The following is a 19943-nucleotide window of genomic DNA, read 5'->3' on the forward strand; positions in this document are numbered from 1 at the left end:
TGTATGTATTTTTATCCCTATGCCGCATTCCGTTCCCTGGCATTTTTCCCAGCAAACTCCTCAGGCTTGGTTGAGTTCAATGGAGGGTAATTGACTCTCATTTGTTTCTGCTCCCTGGGGTTATGCAATGGTTATTTATCTGTCAGCAAACTCTTCAGTAACATAAGAATGGACATATTAGGTCAGACCAAAGGTCCATCTAGCCCAGTATCCTGTCTTCTGACAGTGGCCAATGCCAGGTTCCCCAGAGTCAATAAACAGAACAGGTAATATTCAAGTGATCCATTCCTAGCTTCTGGCAAACAGAGGTTGGGGACGCCATCCCTGCCCACCCTAGCTAATAGCCACTGATGGAGCTATCCTTCATGAATTTATCTAGTTCTTTTTTTGAACCCTATTATAGTCTTGGCCTTTACAACATCCTTTGGCAAGGAGTTCCACAGGTTGACTGTGCACTGTGTGAAGAAATATTTTTTTGTTTGTTTTAAACCTGCTGCATATTAATTTCATTTGATTACCCCTAGTTCTTGTGTTAACACTTCCTTATTTACTTTCTGCACACCAGTCATGGTTTTATAGACCTTAAGCATATCCCCCTTAGTAGTCTCTTCTCCAAGCTGAAAAGTCCCAGTCTTTTATTAATCTCTCCTCATACAGAAGCTGTTCCATACCCCTAATAATTTTTGTTGCCCTTTTCTGAACCTTTTCCAATTCCAGTTTTTTTTTTAAGATGGGGCAACCACATCTGCGTGCAGTATTCAAGATGTGGGCGTACCATGGATTTATATAGAGGCAACATGATATTTTTTGCCTTATTATCTATCCATTTCTTAATGATGCCCAACATTCTGTTAACTTTTTTGACTGGTGCTGCACATTGAGTGGATGTTTTCAGAGAACTATCTGCAATGACTCCAAGATCTCTTTCTTGAGTGGTAACAGCTAATTTAGACCCCATCATGTTATATGTATAGTTGGGATTATGTTTTCCAATGTGCATTTACTTTACATTTCTCAACACTGAATTTCATCTGCCATTTTGTTGCCCGGTCACCTAGTTTTGAGAGATCCTTTTGTAGCTCTTCGCAGCCTGCTTGGGACTTAACTATCTTGAGTAGTTTTGTATCATCTGCAAATTTTGTCACCTCACTGTGTAACCCTTTTTCCAGATCATTTATAAATATGTTGAATAGGACTGGTTCCAGTATAGACCCCTGGGGGATACCACTATTTGCTGCTCTCCATTCTGAAAACTGACCATTTATTCCCACCCTTTGTTTCCTATTTTTTAACCAGTTACCAATCCATGAGAGGACCTTCCCTCTTATCCCATGATAGTTTACTTTGCTTAAGAGCCTTTGGTGAGGGACCTTGTCAAAGGCTTTCTGAGAAGCTAGGTACACTGTATCCAATGAATCCTCCTTGTCTACATGCTTGCTGACCCCCTCAAAGAATTTTAGTAGATGGATGAGGCATGATTTCCCTTTACAAAAACTATGTTGTCTTTTCCCCAACAAATTATGTTCGTCTGTGTGTCTGATAATTTTGTTCTTTACTATAGTCAACCAGTTTGCCTGGTACTGAAGTCAGGCTTACCAGCCTGTAATTGCCAGGATCACTTCTGGAAACCTTTTAAAAAAATTGGCGTGTCATTAGCTATCCTCCAGTCATTTGGTACAGAAGCCAATTTAAATGATGGGTTACAGACTACAGTTAGAAGTTCTGCAATTTCACATTTGAGTTCTTTCAGAACTCTTGGGTGAATACCATCTGATCCTGGTAACTTATTACTGTTTAGTTTATCAATTTGCTACAAAACCTGCTCTAATGACACCTCAGTCTGGGACAGTTCCTCAGATTTGTCACCTAAAAAGAATGGCTCAGGTTTGGGAAACTCCCTTACGTCCTCAGCTGTGAAGACCGATGCAAAGAAATCATTTAGTTTCTCCGCAAAGGCCTTATCATCTTTGTGTGCTCCTTTAGCAAATTGATCGTCCAGTGGCTCCACTAGTTGTTTAGCAGGCTTCCTGCTTCTGATGTCCTTAAATTTTTTTTGCTATTACTTTTTGAGTCTTTGGCTAGCTGTTAAAATTCTTTTTTTGCTTTCCTAATTATATTCTTCTACTTAATTTGCCAGGTTTTATATGCTTCTTTCTATTTTCCTCACTAGGATTTAACTGCCACTTTTTTAAAGGATGCCTTTTTGCCTCTCACTGCTTTTTACCTTGTTGTTTAGCCACAGTGGCACTTCTCTGGTTCTCTTACTATGTTTTTTAATTTGGGGTATACATTTACATTGAACCTCTATTATGGTGTCTTTAAAAAGTTTCCATGCAGCTTGCAGGGATTTCAGTTTTTGCGCTGTACCTTTTAATTTCTGTTTAACTAACTTTCTCATTTTTGTGTAGCCCTCCTTTCTGAAATGAAATGCTACAAGTTGGGCTGCAGGGATGTTAAATTTAGTTATGTTATCTTCACTACTGCCAGGCTATATTCACCTCTTGGACAAGATCCTGTGCTTCACTTAGGACTAAATCAAGGAATGCCTCTCTTCTTGTGAGTTCCAGGACTAGCTGCTCCAGGGAAGCAGTCATTTAAGGTGTCAAGAAACTTTATCTGCATCCCATCCTGAGGTGACGTACCCAGTCAATATGGGGATAGTTGAAATCCCCCATTATTATTGAGGTTTTTTATTTTCATAGTATCGCTAATCTCCCTGAGCATTTCGCAGTCACTATCACCATCCTGGTCAGGTGGTTGGTAATATATCCCTACTGCTATATTCTTCTTATTAGAGCATGGAATTACTATCCATAGAGATTCCATGGTACAGTTTGGTTCATTTAAGATTTTTACTTCATTTGATTCTACACTTTCTTTTACGTATAGTGCCACTCCCCTACCAGCACAACCTGTTCTGTCCTTCCGATATATTTTGTACCCTGGTATTACCATGTCCCATTGATTATCCTCATTCCACCAAATTTCTGTGATGCCTATTATATTAATATCCTCCTTTAATATGAGGCACTCTAGTTCACCAGTCTTATTATTTAGACTTCTAGCATTCGTATATAAGCACTTTAAAAACTTGTCACTTTTAGCTGTCTGCCAGTACATGATGTAATTGAATTGGACTTTTTTTCATTTGACTGTTTCTCATCAGATCCTACCTGTATTTTATCATCTTCCATCCTCTCCTCCTTCCTAGGACATAGAGAATCTCCAATAATAGATCCTCCCCTAAGGGATGTCTCTGTCTGAACCACGTGTTCCTCCGCACCTGTCGACTTTCCCCCAGCCCTTAGTTTAAAAACTGCTCTATGACCTTTTTAATTTTAAGTGCCAGAAATCTGGTTCCATTTTGGTTTAGATGGAGCCCATCCTTCCTGTTTAGGCTCCCCCTTTCCAAAAAGTTTCCACAGTTCCTAATAAATCTAAACCCCTCCTCTCTCTACCATCATCTCATCCATGCATTGAGACCCTGCAGTTCTGCCTGTCTAACTGGCCCTTTGCATGGAACTGGAAGTGTTTCAGAGAATGCTAACATGGAGGTCCTGGACTTCAATCTTTTACCTAGCAGCCTAAACTTGGCCTCCAGGATCTCTCTTATCCTTTCCTATGTCATTGGTACCTACATGTACCACGACCACTGGCTCCTCCCCAGCACTACACATAAGTCTATCTAGATGTCTCAGGAGATCCACAACCTTTGCACCAGCCAGGCAAGGCACCATGCGGTTCTCCTGGTCATCGCAAACCCAGCTATCTGTGTTTCTAATGATCAAATCCCCCACAACTTACCTGTCTCTTCCTAATAACTGGAGTTCCCTCCCCCAGAGAGAGATCCTCAGTGCGAGAGGATACCATGATGTCATCTGGAAGGAGGGTCCCAACTAATGTAATTTAATAGGAAAGACAGGTCCCAACTAATGTAGTGTAATGGGAAAGAGACTTCTGTATGCATCCTTATTTACAGCTTTGCTATAAAAAGGGTGGGAAAACTATTTTTAAAAATCCGCGTTTGCAGGATCAGGTTTCAGAATGTTCTGCCTCCTTCAGAAGAAGTTGACTCCTTTATGCAGCTTTTCAGAGGAAACTGAAAACACCCACTGAACTGACCTTACATTTCCTCAATTATGTACTGCTAGTGCAGAACGAATCTCTAATATGCACTGTTAAAAAGCCCTTTTGGAGCCAAATCAAATGTCTGAGTTCCCAAGTGTGGGGAGACCTCTCACCAGTTACTCTTTCTTCTCCTGGTTGTGGGGTTTCACATACAGTTGTGGTTTAAATTGGTCAACAGTAGGGAAAGCTGCTGTGTGTCCTGGTTCCCTGTTTTTGAACTAACAGCTTTGGATGGCAGCCAGGGAAAAGCAACCATGTTTATCTGTGGCAGGTTTTGGAGGCAAAGCATAGTGCCCAAATAGCATGAAAAACCATGCACTCTGCTGGACCGCAGCAACAACACAGACCTTGCCCCAGTATTGGAGGAAATGAACTTGCTGGATGCTTACTGTTTGTTCTCTCCTTGCAGTAAAAATGAAGAGACGAGCAGAGCCCGAATTTAACAGCAACCAGAAGCAGAAAAAGAGGGCAGAAGATCTGGGACTGAACCTCAGTTCCACTTCCGATGATGAACCTCCATGTAGTAATCATGCAACTCAAGGTAAGATCAGAAGTAGTACGGACACCAGAGTTGCAAGGAGATAGCCTTGTAGGAAAGGCTGCTTTTCTCTTCAGGGATTTAATTAATCAGCTGGAATTGAATGCAGGTATTCTGGATCCCAATTCAGTGCCTTAACCACAGGACCATCCTTCCTCTCTAGAAGGAAGGACTATACAGTTTCTATCCCCAAACTGGGGGTGGGGGGGAATTAATTTTTTCCCCTCCATATTCTTATCTGGACACTCTCTTTACTGCCATCTGAAAATAACAACGAATCATATAACCTTTGTTTGCTTTGTCCCTTGTATCTACTCTTTTTCTTTTGTACATTAGAAATATTAAGAGTGTCATGGATGGACTTACCTGGACGACCTTCTGAATTTCTCAAAAGATGCATATTGTGAGCTCATGCACCTTAATTGAAAGGGCAGTGTGCTGAATCCAAATGTATCCATTCTCTGTAGTGTTAATTAGTCACTGAAGTTGAATAACCTTAACAGAGGTTTTTAAAAGTCGTTACATTTCCCTTCTTCTCTCCACTGCTGTAACTTTCACAGTTCTCTGTTCTTCTGCTGACCTCATTTCACTTGTTCTTCAGTCACTACCTGGATTTCTAACATTAAAAAACAGGCCTGAAATATCGAAACACACACACAAACCCCCTCATTACCCCCATATCTATCTGTCCATTAGGAAGAAGCAGAAAAGGTATCGGTGTCACATTCAGGCTCTTGGGAATCTGCCAATATAGCCTTCAGTTTGGCACACCTCAGGCATCTCTGTGTGCACGCACTAGGCTCTGCCACATTGGTTGCAGATGGCTGTGATTGAATTTAGCATGAACTCTGATAAATTTATTTTGTAAATGTAAAATGGTATTTGACCACTGGATTGATTAACTCCTTCTCCCAAACCAATTTATTTGTTTTAAAACCTAACCTTCATCTTGGTCAAATGGCTTCTTAAAAATAAGATTGCTATTAAAGCTGGTTTAATGATTCACCGTTTGGCTGTAACTCAGATGAAATTTAGTACTTTATTAATTGGTGCGATTGCGTTCTGTAAAATTCATCACACATGTCTTTTTTTTCCTTTGAACTCACTTTAGATATACATTGCATCAGGGAGCATGCCCTGTGAGATGTTACTCTGTTTTTAAATACCAGATATATTGCTGCCCTGTTCAACTGTAACGGAGGAGGAGAAGGACCTTGGAGTATTGGTTGATCATAGGATAACTATGAGCTGCCAATGTGATATGGCTGTGAAAAAAGCTAATGCGGTCTTGGGATGCATTAGGAGAGGTATTTGCAGTAGGGATAAGGAGGTGTTAGTACCATTATACAAGGCACTGGTGAGACCTCACCTGGAATAGTGTGTGAAGTTCTGGTCTCCCATGTTTAAGAGGGATGAATTGAAACTGGAACAGGTACAGAGAAGGGCTACTAGGATGATCCGAGGAATGGAAAACTTGTCTTATGAAAGGAGACTCAAGGAACTTGGCTTGTTTAGCCTAACTAAAAGAAGGTTGAGGGGAGATATGATTGCTCTCTATAAATATATCAGAGGGATAAATACCGGAGAGGTAGAGGAATTAGTTAAGCTCAGTACCAATGTGGACACAAGAACAAATGGATATAAACTGGCTACCGGGAAGTTTAGACTTGAAATTAGATGAAGGTTTCTAACCATCAGAGGAGTGAAGTTTTTGAATAGCCTTCCAAGGGAAGCAGTGGGGGAAAAAGATCTATCCAGCTTTAAGATTAAACTTGATAAGTTTATGGAGGAGATGGTATGATGCGTTAACATGGTTTTGATAATTAAATATTCATGGTAAATAGGCCCAATGGCCTGTGATGGGATATTAGATAGGGTGGAATCTGAGTTACCCAGGAAAGAATTTTCTGTAGTATCTGGCTGGTGAATCTTGCCCATATGTTCAGGGTTTAGCTGATCGCCATATTTGGGGTCGGGAAGGAATTTCCTCCAGGGCAGATTGGAGGAGGCCCTGGAGGTTTTTCGCCTTCCTCTGTAGCATGGGGCACAGGTCATTTGCTGGAAGATTCTCTGCTCCTTGAAGTCTTTAAACCACGATTTGAGGACTTCAATAGCTCAGACATAGGTGAGAGGTTTTTCGCAGGAGTGGGTGGGTGAAATTCTGTGGCCTGCGTTGCGCAGGAGGTCAGACTAGATGATCATAATGGTCCCTTCTGACCTTAGTATCTATGAATCACTGATGTATTGAAGAATGTGCTATCTCTTACTCCTGATCTGTTTCCTTTCTCCTAGAGCCATAAGAGTAACTGCTGCATTAGTTCAGATGAAAGTCTTAAATGACAATCCTAAATAATGTCTTGGATTCTCAATAATGTTTTACAGATTAACTGACAAGGTCCTTGTAGAGGCAGTTATGCCTGTCACTTGCTTTGGCAGAGTAATTCTTTGCCTAAAAATTTGTGATTTTTTTTTTTAAAGGAGGATGGTCATATTACTCAGGTTAATTATATTGTCATTACAATATTGCCCATTAAGGCCTTAATGGAACTTTCTTAAGTATATTTTTTCTGCTTTAAACTCATTTTGCTTTTTTTCCATATACCTGTAAAATCCTGATTTCTTATGTTCACATTTAGACTTTTTTTTTTAAATGTAATAGCTTTGCCCACTCTTGGGTTCTAACTGGATAGCATTAGCCATGGAACCACAGTGGTGCCCAGCAGCTCTGCTTATGCTGAATGGCTGATTGCGAAGCTGTGCTAAAGTGTTAACTGAGTGACTTCCATTGACTAAGATGGGAGTTGTGGCTAATGTCTTCTCCCACTCAGACTACTTTGAAAATATTAGGCCTCAGGCAGTATTCCAGCTCAATATGGGAGAAGGCAGCTTTGTGCCCTGCAGTGCAGAAACCTTCCTAGCTCCCAGTCAATCCTATAGGCGCTGACTCCGTGGGTGCTCCAGGCTGGAGCTGGGTCTCTTTAACTAGGATGTGGCTGTGGTGACACTTGCCAGACAGTCTCTAGTCTCTATTCTTGCTAAATGTTCCCAGCCAATAGAGAGAGTTATTGAGCGATCACTAAAAATATTCTACAAAACCTTGGCAACCTGACGTCTCTGAAAGAGCTGTTCCATCCTCACTGGGAACGACATGTCGGTGCCAAGGACCCTTGGGGCCAGGGTGGATTGATTTCAGTCACCAATTTAAATCACCACGTGGAAAGCCACAATTTAAATAACCAGTTTTAATCAACTTTTCCATTTGTGCTTCAGTTATTTTCTAAAGAAAGGTGCATTTTTACAGGTTGATATAGCCATTAAAACATGTTGATTTACAACTACATAGAGCCTTTATGCTAGATTTGGTACATCTTTTTGCTACGTAGAAGGGTACAGTATAACTATATACACTTATTTAAGCAATTATATAGCTTAATATTTAGATTTTTATTGTATATTTTTAGTATGTTTAGAAAATTGTGAGCAGTATTGCTTCTTTACTACTTTAGTTTTGCTTCTGGTTTGTGCCAAGATGCAAAATAAATAATTAGACATATATAGGAATGACATAGTAGGTCATGCTGGTGGGGGAATAGCACTATATGTGAAAGAAAGTCATAGTCAAATATAGTAAATATCTTAAATGATTCAAACTGTACCACTGAATTCCAGACTTGAATAATAGCAGTAGGAATATACTACCGACAACCTGACCAGAATGATGATAGTGATCGTGAAATGCTCAGGGAGATCAGAGAGGCTACAGAAACAGAAAACCCACTAATAATGGGAGATTTCAACTATCCCCCATATTGACTGGGTACATGTCCCCTCAAGACGAAATGCAGAGAGAAAATATCTAGGCACTGTTAATGTCTGCTTCTTGGAGCAGCTGTTCTGGGAACCCACAAGGGGAGAGGCAAGCTCCTGAAAGGAGCAGAGGATCTTGTTCAAGAGGTGAATATAACTAACCACTTGGCATAGTGACCATAATGTAATTAAATTTAACATCTTTGTAAAAGGGAAATACCAAAGAACCCCATCACGGTAGCATTTAACTTCAAAAAGGGAGTTCAAAAAACTACACAAAATGAGGAATCTAGTTAAATAGAAATTAAAACAAACAGAAGAGTGAAATGCCTGCAAACTGCATGGAAACTATTTAAAAACACTAAAATTTAATTTTGAGCCTCTATTTATACCCCAAATAATAAAAATCAAACAGTAAGAGGACCCAAAAAATGCCACCATGGTTAAACAGAGTAAAAGAGGCAGTTAAAAACAAAAAGACATCCTTTTAAAAATTGGAAGTCAGTCCTACTGAGGAAAATAGAAAGGAGCATAAACTCTAGCAAGGCAAGTGTAAAAGTATTATAAGACAGACCAAAAAAGAATTTGAAGACCAACTAGCAAAAGACACACAAATAGCAATTAAAAAAAAAAAAAGTACATCAGAAGCCTGCCAAATAACCAGTGGGCCAATGGATAATTGAGGTGCAGAGAAACTAAATTAATTCTTTGCCTCAGTCTTCACTGCAGAGGATGTGAGGAAGATTCCCACACCTGAGCCATTCTTTTTAGATGACAAATCAGAGGATCTGCCCCAGATTGAAGTGTCGATAGAGGAGGTTTTGGATCAAATGTATAAATTTAAGAATAATTCACTAGGACCAGATGCTGTTTACCCGAGAGTTCTGAAAGAACTCAAATATGAAATTGCGGAACTCCGAACTGTGGTATGTAACCTATTGCATAAATCAGTCTCTGTAGCAGATGACTGGAGGATAACTAATGTAACACTGATTTTTGAAAAAGGCACCAGAGGTGATCCTGGCAATTACAGGCTGGTAAACCTAACTTCAGTACCAGGAAAACTGGTTGAAACTATAGTAAAGATCAGAATGATCAGAGAGACAGATGAACATGGTATATTGGGGAAGAGTCAACACAGCTTTTGAAAAAGGAAATCATGCCTTCCCAGTCTGTTAGAATTCTTTGAGGGTGTCAACAAGCTTGTCGACAAGGGTTATCCATTAGCTATAGTGAACTTGGAATTCCAGAAAGCATTTGACAAGGTCCCTCACCTAAGGGTCTTAAGCAAAGTAAGCAGTCATGGGATAAGAAGGAAGGTCCATTCATGAGCCAGTAGCTGGTTAAAAGATAAGAAACAAAAAGGGTAGGAATAAATGGTCAGTGTTCATAGTGGAGAGAGGTAAACAGTAGGGTCCCCCAAGGATCTGGAAAAGGGGGTAAACTCTGAAGTAGCAAATTTGCAGACGATACAAAATTACTCAGGATAGTTAAGTCCGAAGCTAACTCTGAAGAGTTACAAAGGGATCTCTCAAAACTGCGTGACTGGGCAGCAAAATAGCAGATGAAATTTATTGTTAAGTGCAAAGTAATGCACAGTGGAAAACATAGTCTCAAATAGACATACAAAATGGAGTCTAATGTAGTTGTTACCACTCTAGAAAGATCTTGGTGTCGTCATGGATAATTCTCTGAAAATATCCACTCGGTGTGCAGCGGCTGTGTGTGGTAAAAAAACAACCAAACAAAAAGCTAACAGTGTTAGGAACTATTAGGAAAGGGATGGATAATAAACTAGAAAATATCATAACACCCCTATATAAATCCGTGGTACACCCACAGCTTGAATACTGTGTGTGGTTCCGGTCACCCCATCTTAAAATAGATATTAGAATTGGAAAAGGTACAGAGAAGGGCAACAAAAATGATCGGGGGGGTATGGAACAGTTTCCATATGAGGAGAGATTAAAGACTGGGTCTGTTGAGCTTGGAAAATAATGGGAGTAATGGGGGTTGTGACAGAGGTCTATAAATCATGACTGGTGTGGAGAAAGTGAATAAGGAAGTGTTATTTATCTCTTCACCTAACACAAAAACAAGGGTCACCCAATGAAATGAATAAGCAGCAGGTTTAAAACCAACATAAGGAAGCACTTCTCCACACAACGCACAATCAATCTGTGGAACTTCTGATAGCCAGAGCAAGGCTTGAAAAACTCATGCGATCAGGATGATCAGGAATCTTTCCTGGGCAAGTGCCTTCAATCTCTTGAGTCAGCTTTCCTTTTAAGAGAGGTTGTGTTAGTCCTTATGGTTGTGAAGGAAACCTTCCAAAAGTGACCCAAGTGTACCTGGTGCAGCCATGCTGCTTTTGTGCCGCTTGTGGTGTTATGGGGAGGGGAGTAGGGAGGTGGAAAGGACTTGACGGCTGCTATTAGGAGAACAGGAAACCCGGTCATTGCTGCTGGAACCCCAGCCACTGCTTCAAAGAGTAAATGACCCTGGGCAGGGCCTCTACCACTCCCTGCAGCAGGGGATACTGATGGGTGTCAGCATTTGGACCATTGAACCCAAGCAGAGGGTTGCACTGTGGGGTTCCCACAGAGCTCCCTGCTTGGTAGGATTATATAAGTTGGATGATACCCCACAGAACCCTGTGGTAGGAAGGTAGTCGGGAGGCTTGCTACCAGTGGTGGTCAGGCCAGCCGGCGCTGCCTTGCTCCTTAGCCCACTGCTCCCTGTTTTTGGGTGAGATGGGGTCTGGTTCAGGAGGAGGGAAAACTCAGTCCCTGCCACCTTATCCAAGGATCTTATATGTCAGGTGGCTGGGAAATGACACGCACGCACACACTGGGAAGCTACAGTCCAACATTTAAGTTTGATTTTGTGGGGGTGAGGCAGTATTTTGTGGAGGTAGCAAGAGCTGCAAAAAATGTCTATGTGAAGGGTTTGCATGTCTGTGGAGGTTTGCACTGGTGTAGCTCCATCACTCTAATTACACCAGTGTAAAGTCCTTAATGCTGACTGGGCCAGAGAGACTTGGTGAGCAGGTATTTGAGAGAGAGCTGGAGCCTTTTACACTGACCTACTCCCAGCAAGTGGGTAGAGTTTGGTTTCCAGTGTAACAGGTTTCATGTAAAAAGCTTTATTTTGTTCTTGGTTTTTTTATTGATAAATCCCAGCATCTGCCTTCCTGGAATCCAGTGTGCTGGGCTGGTATTCCACTCTAGGTATCCGGCATGCCTCACTGAGCTGTGTATCTGCTCAAGGAGGAGTATTGTCCACCAGCTTTCCCACATAATCTCATTCAGTAACAGTCCCACTGCCCTGATAACACTACCTCTAGGAGGTTTGGCAGCTGCCCACTCTTTGTTGTGGAAGATTCTGCCATATGGGGGTCTCCTCAGGACTGCTGAAATTCGGATCACTTTCTGACAGCATTTCAGTGTACTGCTCAATTATAGAGGGCTAAGGAGATATGTTTAATACAAGGCTATGGTACATCTGCACCTTACATATGCAAGGTAAAGAATTTGGTCCTACCTATATGCAGCAAGATAAGGATAATTAAATATCCTAGTTCAGGGCATAAGTGGATTATCATTGTGGTCAAGAATGACCCCCACTTTCCCCATTGGTATTATCAGGTACGGTAAATCCACATATCTAAAACATTTTCTACTAGTCGGAAAAGAGTGTGAATTGGTGTTTATCACAAATGTAAATGTCAGCTTGTTCTCAAGGGAGAAGTCAAGTGGCAGCCCTGGGGGGGGAGGGGGTTGTCTTTCACCTTCTTTATGGTGGAATGAGGTAGCAAGACAGCTGGTATTTTGTCTTGAGAGTTGTATCTGAAGTCTGCATGCTCCCCACAGCCAGTCTGAGCTATTGAAGCAGACTCTTTACTATCCCCTAGCCTTCTGGGATGTGAATTTGGAATTCCCATATACAGCTTCCCCTCTGATTAGCGAAACAAACGCTTGTTAATTTCTCCCCTCTGTTTCATTTTCAGAGTCTTCCAGTAGCGGCAGTGGGTCTGACAGTGAGAGCGATGAGAGGCGTCCAGTTTTCGGCTCTGGCAGCAATGAGTTCAAAGCAGACTCTCTTGTGGAGGGCACTTCCTCCCGCTACTCCATGTATAACAGCGTCTCCCAAAAGCTCATGGTAGGTCAAAGTCGCTTTTGAGCATGCTGCTAAAACTGGATGAGCAGCTGAGAGCAAAATTGAGTACATTCTGCTGTGAGAGATGCCCCTGGCATTCACCATTGTATCTTTCAAGCTCAGGATTTATGCAGAGCGCTGTTCTGTTTGCACTAATCGCAGTCAGTGATGACTGACGGCGGGCAGATCAGATGCTAATTAGAAGGCTAGAACCATGGTGAATTTCATCTTTCTTAGTAGCAAGGGAGACTCAGTCCAGCTAAATACGTGATCCATTCAAATCCAAGTCAGCCTTGCTGCACACACATTCTGTACAGAAACTTATTCCTATTAGCCCCAGGCAGCAGAATTTCAAGGAAGTTTGTGGCTCAGCAAATCTTTGAAATACATTTAAATGTAAATGCATTTGTGAGCTTGAGGCGCTGGAGTCCTGCATCATTTGTAAAACTTGATGAAGATCAGTGTTATATCACCATTTCCAAATTGGGGACCTTTCCACTGAGGCAACTGCAGAAGCTTTTATTAAAGTGTCATGCAGGCTTTACTTTGCTATAAGTACTTTGCTATAACTTCAGAGCGGGCCTTCCAAATATTACTAAAAATAATCTTTCCTTCAAGTAGCACCAGATCCCCTGTGGGCTTCTGAGACATCAGCCTGAGAGTGGGCAGCAACTTCTAGAGCTAACAAATATCAGAAAAAGGGGACGTGAAAGTAGTGATACCCCTTTGTGACATGGGAATAGCACAGGTACTAATGGCACAGCCAACTGGAGAGCTGGTGACTTCACCTGGTAGAGCACAATGGATTCAGTGTGAGTTCTGTCTACAGTGGTGTGCGCGTGTGTGCATGGACAGAGTGAGTTTGGTCACCAAATAAGGGATTTTGCAAATTAAGTCCACTTTGGACACCAACAGTGGCAAATCCAATGCCTGGCTTTCTGAGTATACTTCACTAACTAGCCCTGTGTGTGTTGGAGAAAAGACTACTAGCTCGATCTTCTAGGGTGTGGCATTTGTCAGTGAAGTGCTCATGCCATACAATATTAACCACTTATCTTGACGCTGCACTACACTTTTCAAGCCTTGTCCCGCACATGCCTGCCTAACTTGTAATTTCAGGTGACCAATTCTTTTTTTTGATCCTCCCGTCTCTGATAGTTGCCTACATGATGCATATTTCTTCCAGCCTTTGCTGCTCTGTAGCATTGTGACAGAGTGGTCTGAGGCCCTGGAACTTGGACCAAAGCCCAAAAGACCCAGTGGGAAGACTTTTGCTTGGCTGCTGACTACCCAGGAAAGAAAGATGGTCAGAGGAAGAGCTAGCTGGAGCCACTGGAGATGCTATACTGGAGGTAGGGCCTTACACTAGGCATGGACCAGAGCCTGGATGGCAGGGCCCCAAGTGGAGGGTGGGTGGTCTTTAAAGTCCCCAGTTGCAGACATTAAAACATTGAAAGAGACGGGGATGTTAAGATGGATAGCAGATGGAGACTGAACAGTGACTAACAGCAGAGTTCAGAAAATGCCAAGAAGAGCAAAGCAAATAGGAGGATCAGCAGTGGGCTGAGATGACCCCGCCTGACCGCAGAATGGGAGAATCCAGAAATAGAAGAAGATATGGAGGCAAGTCTCTTGACATTCAAAAGGGTAACTCAGCCCTGCAGATGGCCACAAGATCATCTGGCTTACCCCATATCTCACTGGAAAGGCTCTACAAGCCTAGTGGACTGGAGAGCCAAGAAGCCTAGGGCTACAGAAGGGTTATGGAAACCCTGTAGAGATGGTAGTATAATCCAGAGATCTAGCAACAAAGGTCCTAGTCCTTCTGATATAGAAATTCTGAAGACCCTTGAAGATAGTAAACATCTGAAGGAATTTAATTAAAAAATGGATTAAGTCCAGAAACGTTGCATCTTTGCTCAAATGACTAAGATACTTGTCCTGGAATTGTTTCTATCCAACCTGCTAGGTGATCTTCAGATCTGGGCTCTGGAGCAGAGACTGGGGAACTCTTTCTCCTAATGTCAGGATTTTCTCTCTGTAAGGCAGAAGCAGGAACAATGTTGAATCTGGTTAAGAACAAATCCCATCATTACTTGTGAGGTGAACGTTGTGGGATGGGAGACCCAAAAAGAAGATTGCTACCAATGTGACAAACTGTGGCACCTGAGGAGGTTTTGTTCCAGGGCTAAGACCCGCTCCTGGGGAAAATTTGGTAACTTTTCCATGTTGGGTGGGGGAGACCTTCGCTTCAAAACTAGTAGTACTAAAAGGAAGGCTAGTAAAAGCCTTGGTGGATTTGAGAGTCACCTGACCCTGGTTCAAGAACATGTTGAAACATACACAGCCAATAAACTCAATAACAGTTAGGTGTGTCCATGGAGACACTAAAGCATGTTCCCTGGCAGCAGTTAAGCTCCAAGTAGATGGACAAGAGATTCCTATGAGAACGGGCATGGCTGAAAAGCTTCCTTTTCCCTGTAGTATTGGGGAAAGATCTTCCTAATTTCACTAACTTTAATAAAGGAGACTGATAGCCTGACTTCAAGTAGTAACAGTCATAATCAGTTGGGAAAAGGTTTTAAGGAAGAAGAGGATGAGGATCTATCTTCCCTTTTTTCAGATATTTTTGAAGGAGAGGGGAAAGACTCACCCTACCAGGGGAGAAAGGAAAAGGGCTAAGGGCTTGCAAGTATCCATATATACAATATGGATATTGCTAAATATCAGCAAGAGGGATTATGCCCTCAAACCTTTCTCTCAAGGACTAGGTGAGAAGAATGTTGGTCAAACTAAATTCCCTTACCGTATAGTCCAGAATGGTATATTGTATGGATATGTGAGCACCCTAAGACTGAAAAGTGAGTGAAACAGCTGGTAGTCACCAGGGTTTTAGGCAGGGGCTCATGAAGATGGCTCATCAAGTCCCTCCCCGTAGGCCCACTTAAGGAACAAGAGATTTTACAAAGATTTTTCTGGCCCAGTGTTCCTGAAGAAGTAGCTTAATGGTGTCAGTTCTGCCCTGAATGTCAGTTGGTGGCACCAGAAGCAATTAAGACAGATATCCATTGATTGAGTCCTACTGTACACATACAATTTGAAAGGATTGTAATGGATATTGTGGACCCGTCAGAATGGAGTACCCCGGGGAACAGATACATTTTAGTTATTTGACTGTATAACCCGATATCCTGAGGCATTCCATTTACACAGTGCTACTGCCAGGAGAATTGCAGAGGAGCTGGTGACCATGTTTACTAGGGTGGTGTGACAGTTTCTTGCGGTGCCCAGGACTGAGAGTCACCATTGTTTCCCTCCTACCTCACCAAGAGAGAGTCTGGCTGGTGCTAAACTGGTTGACCTGATTTGCCAGTCTTAGCCACCCAAGCAGACTCCTCAAAGCCTTGCAAGCCCTCACTTCCCCTTGCAGGTTAGCAATAGGTGCATTCCAATCCCTAAGCTCCTCTGAAAGCATCCCCCTGTAGTATCCAGTCCTTAACCACTGGACGCTCACAGAAATTATCAGGTATGTTGTTCCCAAAAGCAACGGTGTACACACACTGCTTGACTGGTAAAACTCACCAGTCAAACTCACTGGTAAAAAATCAAGTCCTTTATAACATCACGGCACTGAAATATATTTATTGTGAATCAAAGGTTAAGTTTTTAAAAGGTAGCGAGTGAAGATAAATGGAAACAGGGTTACACATATAACATAAAATGCAATCCTACGTCCATACTTACTAATGGTTACCTTTCCTATTTAATAAAATCTTTTTCCTATTTAATAAAGTAGATTCCTATTTAATGAAGATTTTTCTCCCAAGGATTCAGTCTTTGACAGTGCTGCTGGTTTTCAGTCAAAACCAGGATCCAAGTTTTCATGAATATCCCATCCCCTTGAAGTGATTTCTTCAGTAAATGGACACCTCAAATGGCTTTCTTTTCTCCAGGTAGAGTCCCGTAAACATTTGAAATGCCCTCGTTGGTTGTTTGTTCTCTAGTGTGCTGACCCCATGTCAACTTCGCATCCTTATGTTGACTTGACATGCAAATGTAGCTCCCATTGTGTCTGGGTTATAATGTTTAATTCACATCAGAGGACAGGGATAGGTGAATAGACATGCTTTGCCTGGTAGAAAATCTGTTGGTCAACTCTGCCTTGTTACATAGTTTAAAACACGTTTTCAGTAGGAGCACATACCTCTTTAAATATCGTCTGGACATACGTATCATAGCGATATTAATGACCAGTGTGATACCAGCTTTTGTTTGACATTGATCAAGGCACAGCTCTTTCATGGTATTTATCCATATGTAGTATTAGGTATAGTGAGTTTCAGATCTGTTAGGAATTGTTGACATTAAGGCCGTGTCTACACTAGAGCCCTTACAGCGGCACAGCTGTGCTACAACAGCTCTGCCGCTGTAAGATCTCAATGCCAACGGAAGAGAGCTCTCCTGTTGGCATAATTAAACCACCCCCAGCGAACGGACATAATGCTGTCCACGCTGGTGCTTCTGTTGGTGTAACGTATGTCACTGAGGGTATGTCTACGCTACAAAATTAGGTTGATTTTATAGAAGTCGATCTTTAGAAAGCGATTTTATACAGTCAATTGTGTATGTCCCCACTAAGCACAGTCGGTCGGCGGAGTGCGTCCTCAATACCGTGGCTAGCATCGACTCATGGAGTGGTGCACTGTGGGTAGCTATCCTACAGTCCCCGCTGCCCATTGGAATTCTGGGTTAAGCTCCCAATGCCTGATGGGGCAAAAAACATGGTCGCAGGTGGTTCTGGGTACATGTCGTCAGTCTCCCCTCCCTCCCTCCTTGAAAGCAATGGCAAACAATCGTTTTGCGCCTTTTTTCCTGGGTTATCCATGCAGACGCCATAGCATGGCAAGCATGGAGCCAGCTCAGCTCAGCGCTGCTGTTGTGAGCATTGTAAACACCTTGTGCATTATCCTGCAGTATGTACAGAACCTGGCTAGGAGCCGCCAGCACAAGGACAATTGTGAGGAGGACATGAACAGAGATGTTCCTGAAAGCACGAAATGTGGCAATTGGGACGTCATGGCGGCAGTGGGGCAAGTTGATACAGTAGAACGCCGATTCTGGGCCTGGCAAACAAGCACAGGCTTGTGGGACCGCATAGTGTTGCAGGTATGGGATGATTCCCAGTGGCTGCGAAACTTTTGCATGCATAGGGCTACTTTCCTGGAACTTTGTGAGTTGCTTTTCCCAGCCCTGAAGCGCAGGAATACCAAGATAACATCTGCCCTGACAGTTGAGAAGTGAGTGGCAATAGTCCTGTGGAAGCTTGCAAAGCCTGACTGTTACCAGTCAGTCAGGAATCAATTCGCAGTGGGCAAATCTACGGTGGGGGCTGCTGTGATCCAAATATCCAAGGCAATCAGTGACCACCTGCTAGCAAGGTTATCGACTCTGGGAAATGTGCAGGTCATAATGGATGGCTTTACTGCAATGGGGTTCCCTAACTGTGGTAGGGCGATAGATGGAACGCATATCCCTATCTTGGCACCAGACCACCTTGCCAACCAGTATGTAAATCACAAGGGGTACTTCTCAATGGTGCTGCAAGCGCTGGTGGATCAGAAGGGACGTTTCACCGATATCAGTGAGGGATGGTCAGGAAAGGTGCATCTTTAGGAACCCCGGGCTGTTTGAAAAGCTGCAGGAAGGGACTTTCTTCCCAGACCAGAAAATTACCGTTGGGGATGTTGAAATGCCAATAGTTATCCTTGGGGACCTAGCCTACCCCTTGCTCCCAAGGCTCATGAAGCCATACACAGGCATCCTGGACAGGGGTAAGGAGCAGGTCAACTATAGGCTGAAGAAGTGCAGAACGGTGGTAGAATATGCCTTTGGATATTTAAAAGCCTGCTGGCGCAGTTTGCTGACTAGTTTAGACCTCAGTGCAACCAATATTCCCATTGTTATTGCTGCTTGCTGTGTGCTCCATAATATTGGAGAATAAGGGGGAGACGTTTATGGCGGGGTGGGAGGTTGAGGCAAATCGCCTGGCGGCCAGTTTTGAACAGCAAGACACCAGGGCGATTAGAGCGCAGCTAGGTGTGCTGCGCATCAGAGAGGCTTTGAAAAACAGTTTCATGACTGGCCAGGCTATGGTGTGACAGTTGTGTGTGTTTCTCCTTGATGCAAAACCGCCCCCTTTGTTGAATTTACTTCTCTGTAAGCCAATCCCCGTCCCCCGATTTGACCACAGCTGACAAAGGAAATAAAGTCCCTATTGTTTTGAATCCATGTAGTCTGTCTTTGTTTAAAAATAAAAAAGTGCGATCACTGACAAGGTTGCCCGGGTGGGGTGGAGGGAAGGATAAGGCCACATTGCTTATTGTAGTCACACTACAAATCAAAGCTGTTTGAATGACAGCTTTCTGTTGCTTGGGCCATCCTCTGGAGTGGAGTGGCTGTGTGCCCGGAGCCTTCTCTCCTCCTCCCTCTCCCCCCCCCCCCCCCGCAAGCTTTCTTGGGCGTCTGGATTAGGAGGATATGGAACTTGGAGAGGAGGGCAGGCGGTTATACAATGGATGCAGTGGCGGTCTGTGCTCTTGTTACCTTTCCTGCAGCTCCACCAGATGCCTGATCATGTCCGTTTGCTCCCTTATCAGCCGCAGCATCTCCTCCTGCGTATTCTGATCACGCTCACTGAATGCTTTCCTGGCCGCTGCCACTGAATGGTCAGGAAAGGTCCATGCATTCAGCTGTGCCCTATCAGCGTGGGAGGACTGCATGAGCTCGGAAAACATGTCATCGCAAGTGCTTTTTTTTTTTTTTTTTTTTCTTCCCACCTTCTAATCTGTGATAATCTCAGAGACTGAGTTGATACGGGGAGCATAGAAATATTTGCACCTGCAGGGGGGATAAAAAGGGAGAATAAAATTTAAGAGGATACATTTCTGAGAACAAAAGGGAGACACTTTCACAGTGAATCAAGCAATTCACAGCAGACAGCACCTGTGCTTTAGGTACAAGGTCGCATTTTGCCTTTTATATTGAGCGCCTGCTGGTATGGTGACACATCACACACAGCTGGGCAACAGAATTCGGTTTCCAGGCAGCCATGATAAGCCAAAGACTACACGGGGTTGGCTTCTTCTGCCTTCATAACATGTGGGAATGGTTTCAGACTGCAGCGCCCTCCTTTCCCATAGCAAGCAATGCCAGTGGGGTTTGCCGTTTAAAAGGAGGGGTTGCGGTTTTGGGGTGGATGTGCAGCATACGCCTCCCTGCCACCGCGTGGCTATTCTCTAGGATGATCCCTTTT

The 19943-nt window shown here is 43.0% G+C and overlaps 1 protein-coding gene across 3 annotated transcripts in view; it reads left to right on the top strand.

Annotated features, from left to right (window-relative positions):
• The window catches only part of CMTR1 (cap methyltransferase 1), a 56923-nt gene that overhangs the window by 912 nt on the left and 36068 nt on the right, over positions 1-19943 (top strand). For all 3 annotated transcript variants that reach the window (XR_013345702.1, XM_077813603.1, XM_077813604.1), the window contains exons 2-3: positions 4538-4669; positions 12483-12634. Coding sequence is in view for 2 of the 3 variants with exons in the window: in XM_077813603.1 (XP_077669729.1) it covers positions 4543-4669; positions 12483-12634 (279 nt within the window). In the remaining variant the exon portion in view is untranslated. The remainder of the gene's footprint in view (positions 1-4537; positions 4670-12482; positions 12635-19943) is intronic.

This window comes from Eretmochelys imbricata, chromosome 3 (genome assembly GCF_965152235.1).
Source record: "Eretmochelys imbricata isolate rEreImb1 chromosome 3, rEreImb1.hap1, whole genome shotgun sequence".
Lineage (NCBI taxonomy): Eukaryota > Metazoa > Chordata > Testudines > Cheloniidae > Eretmochelys > Eretmochelys imbricata.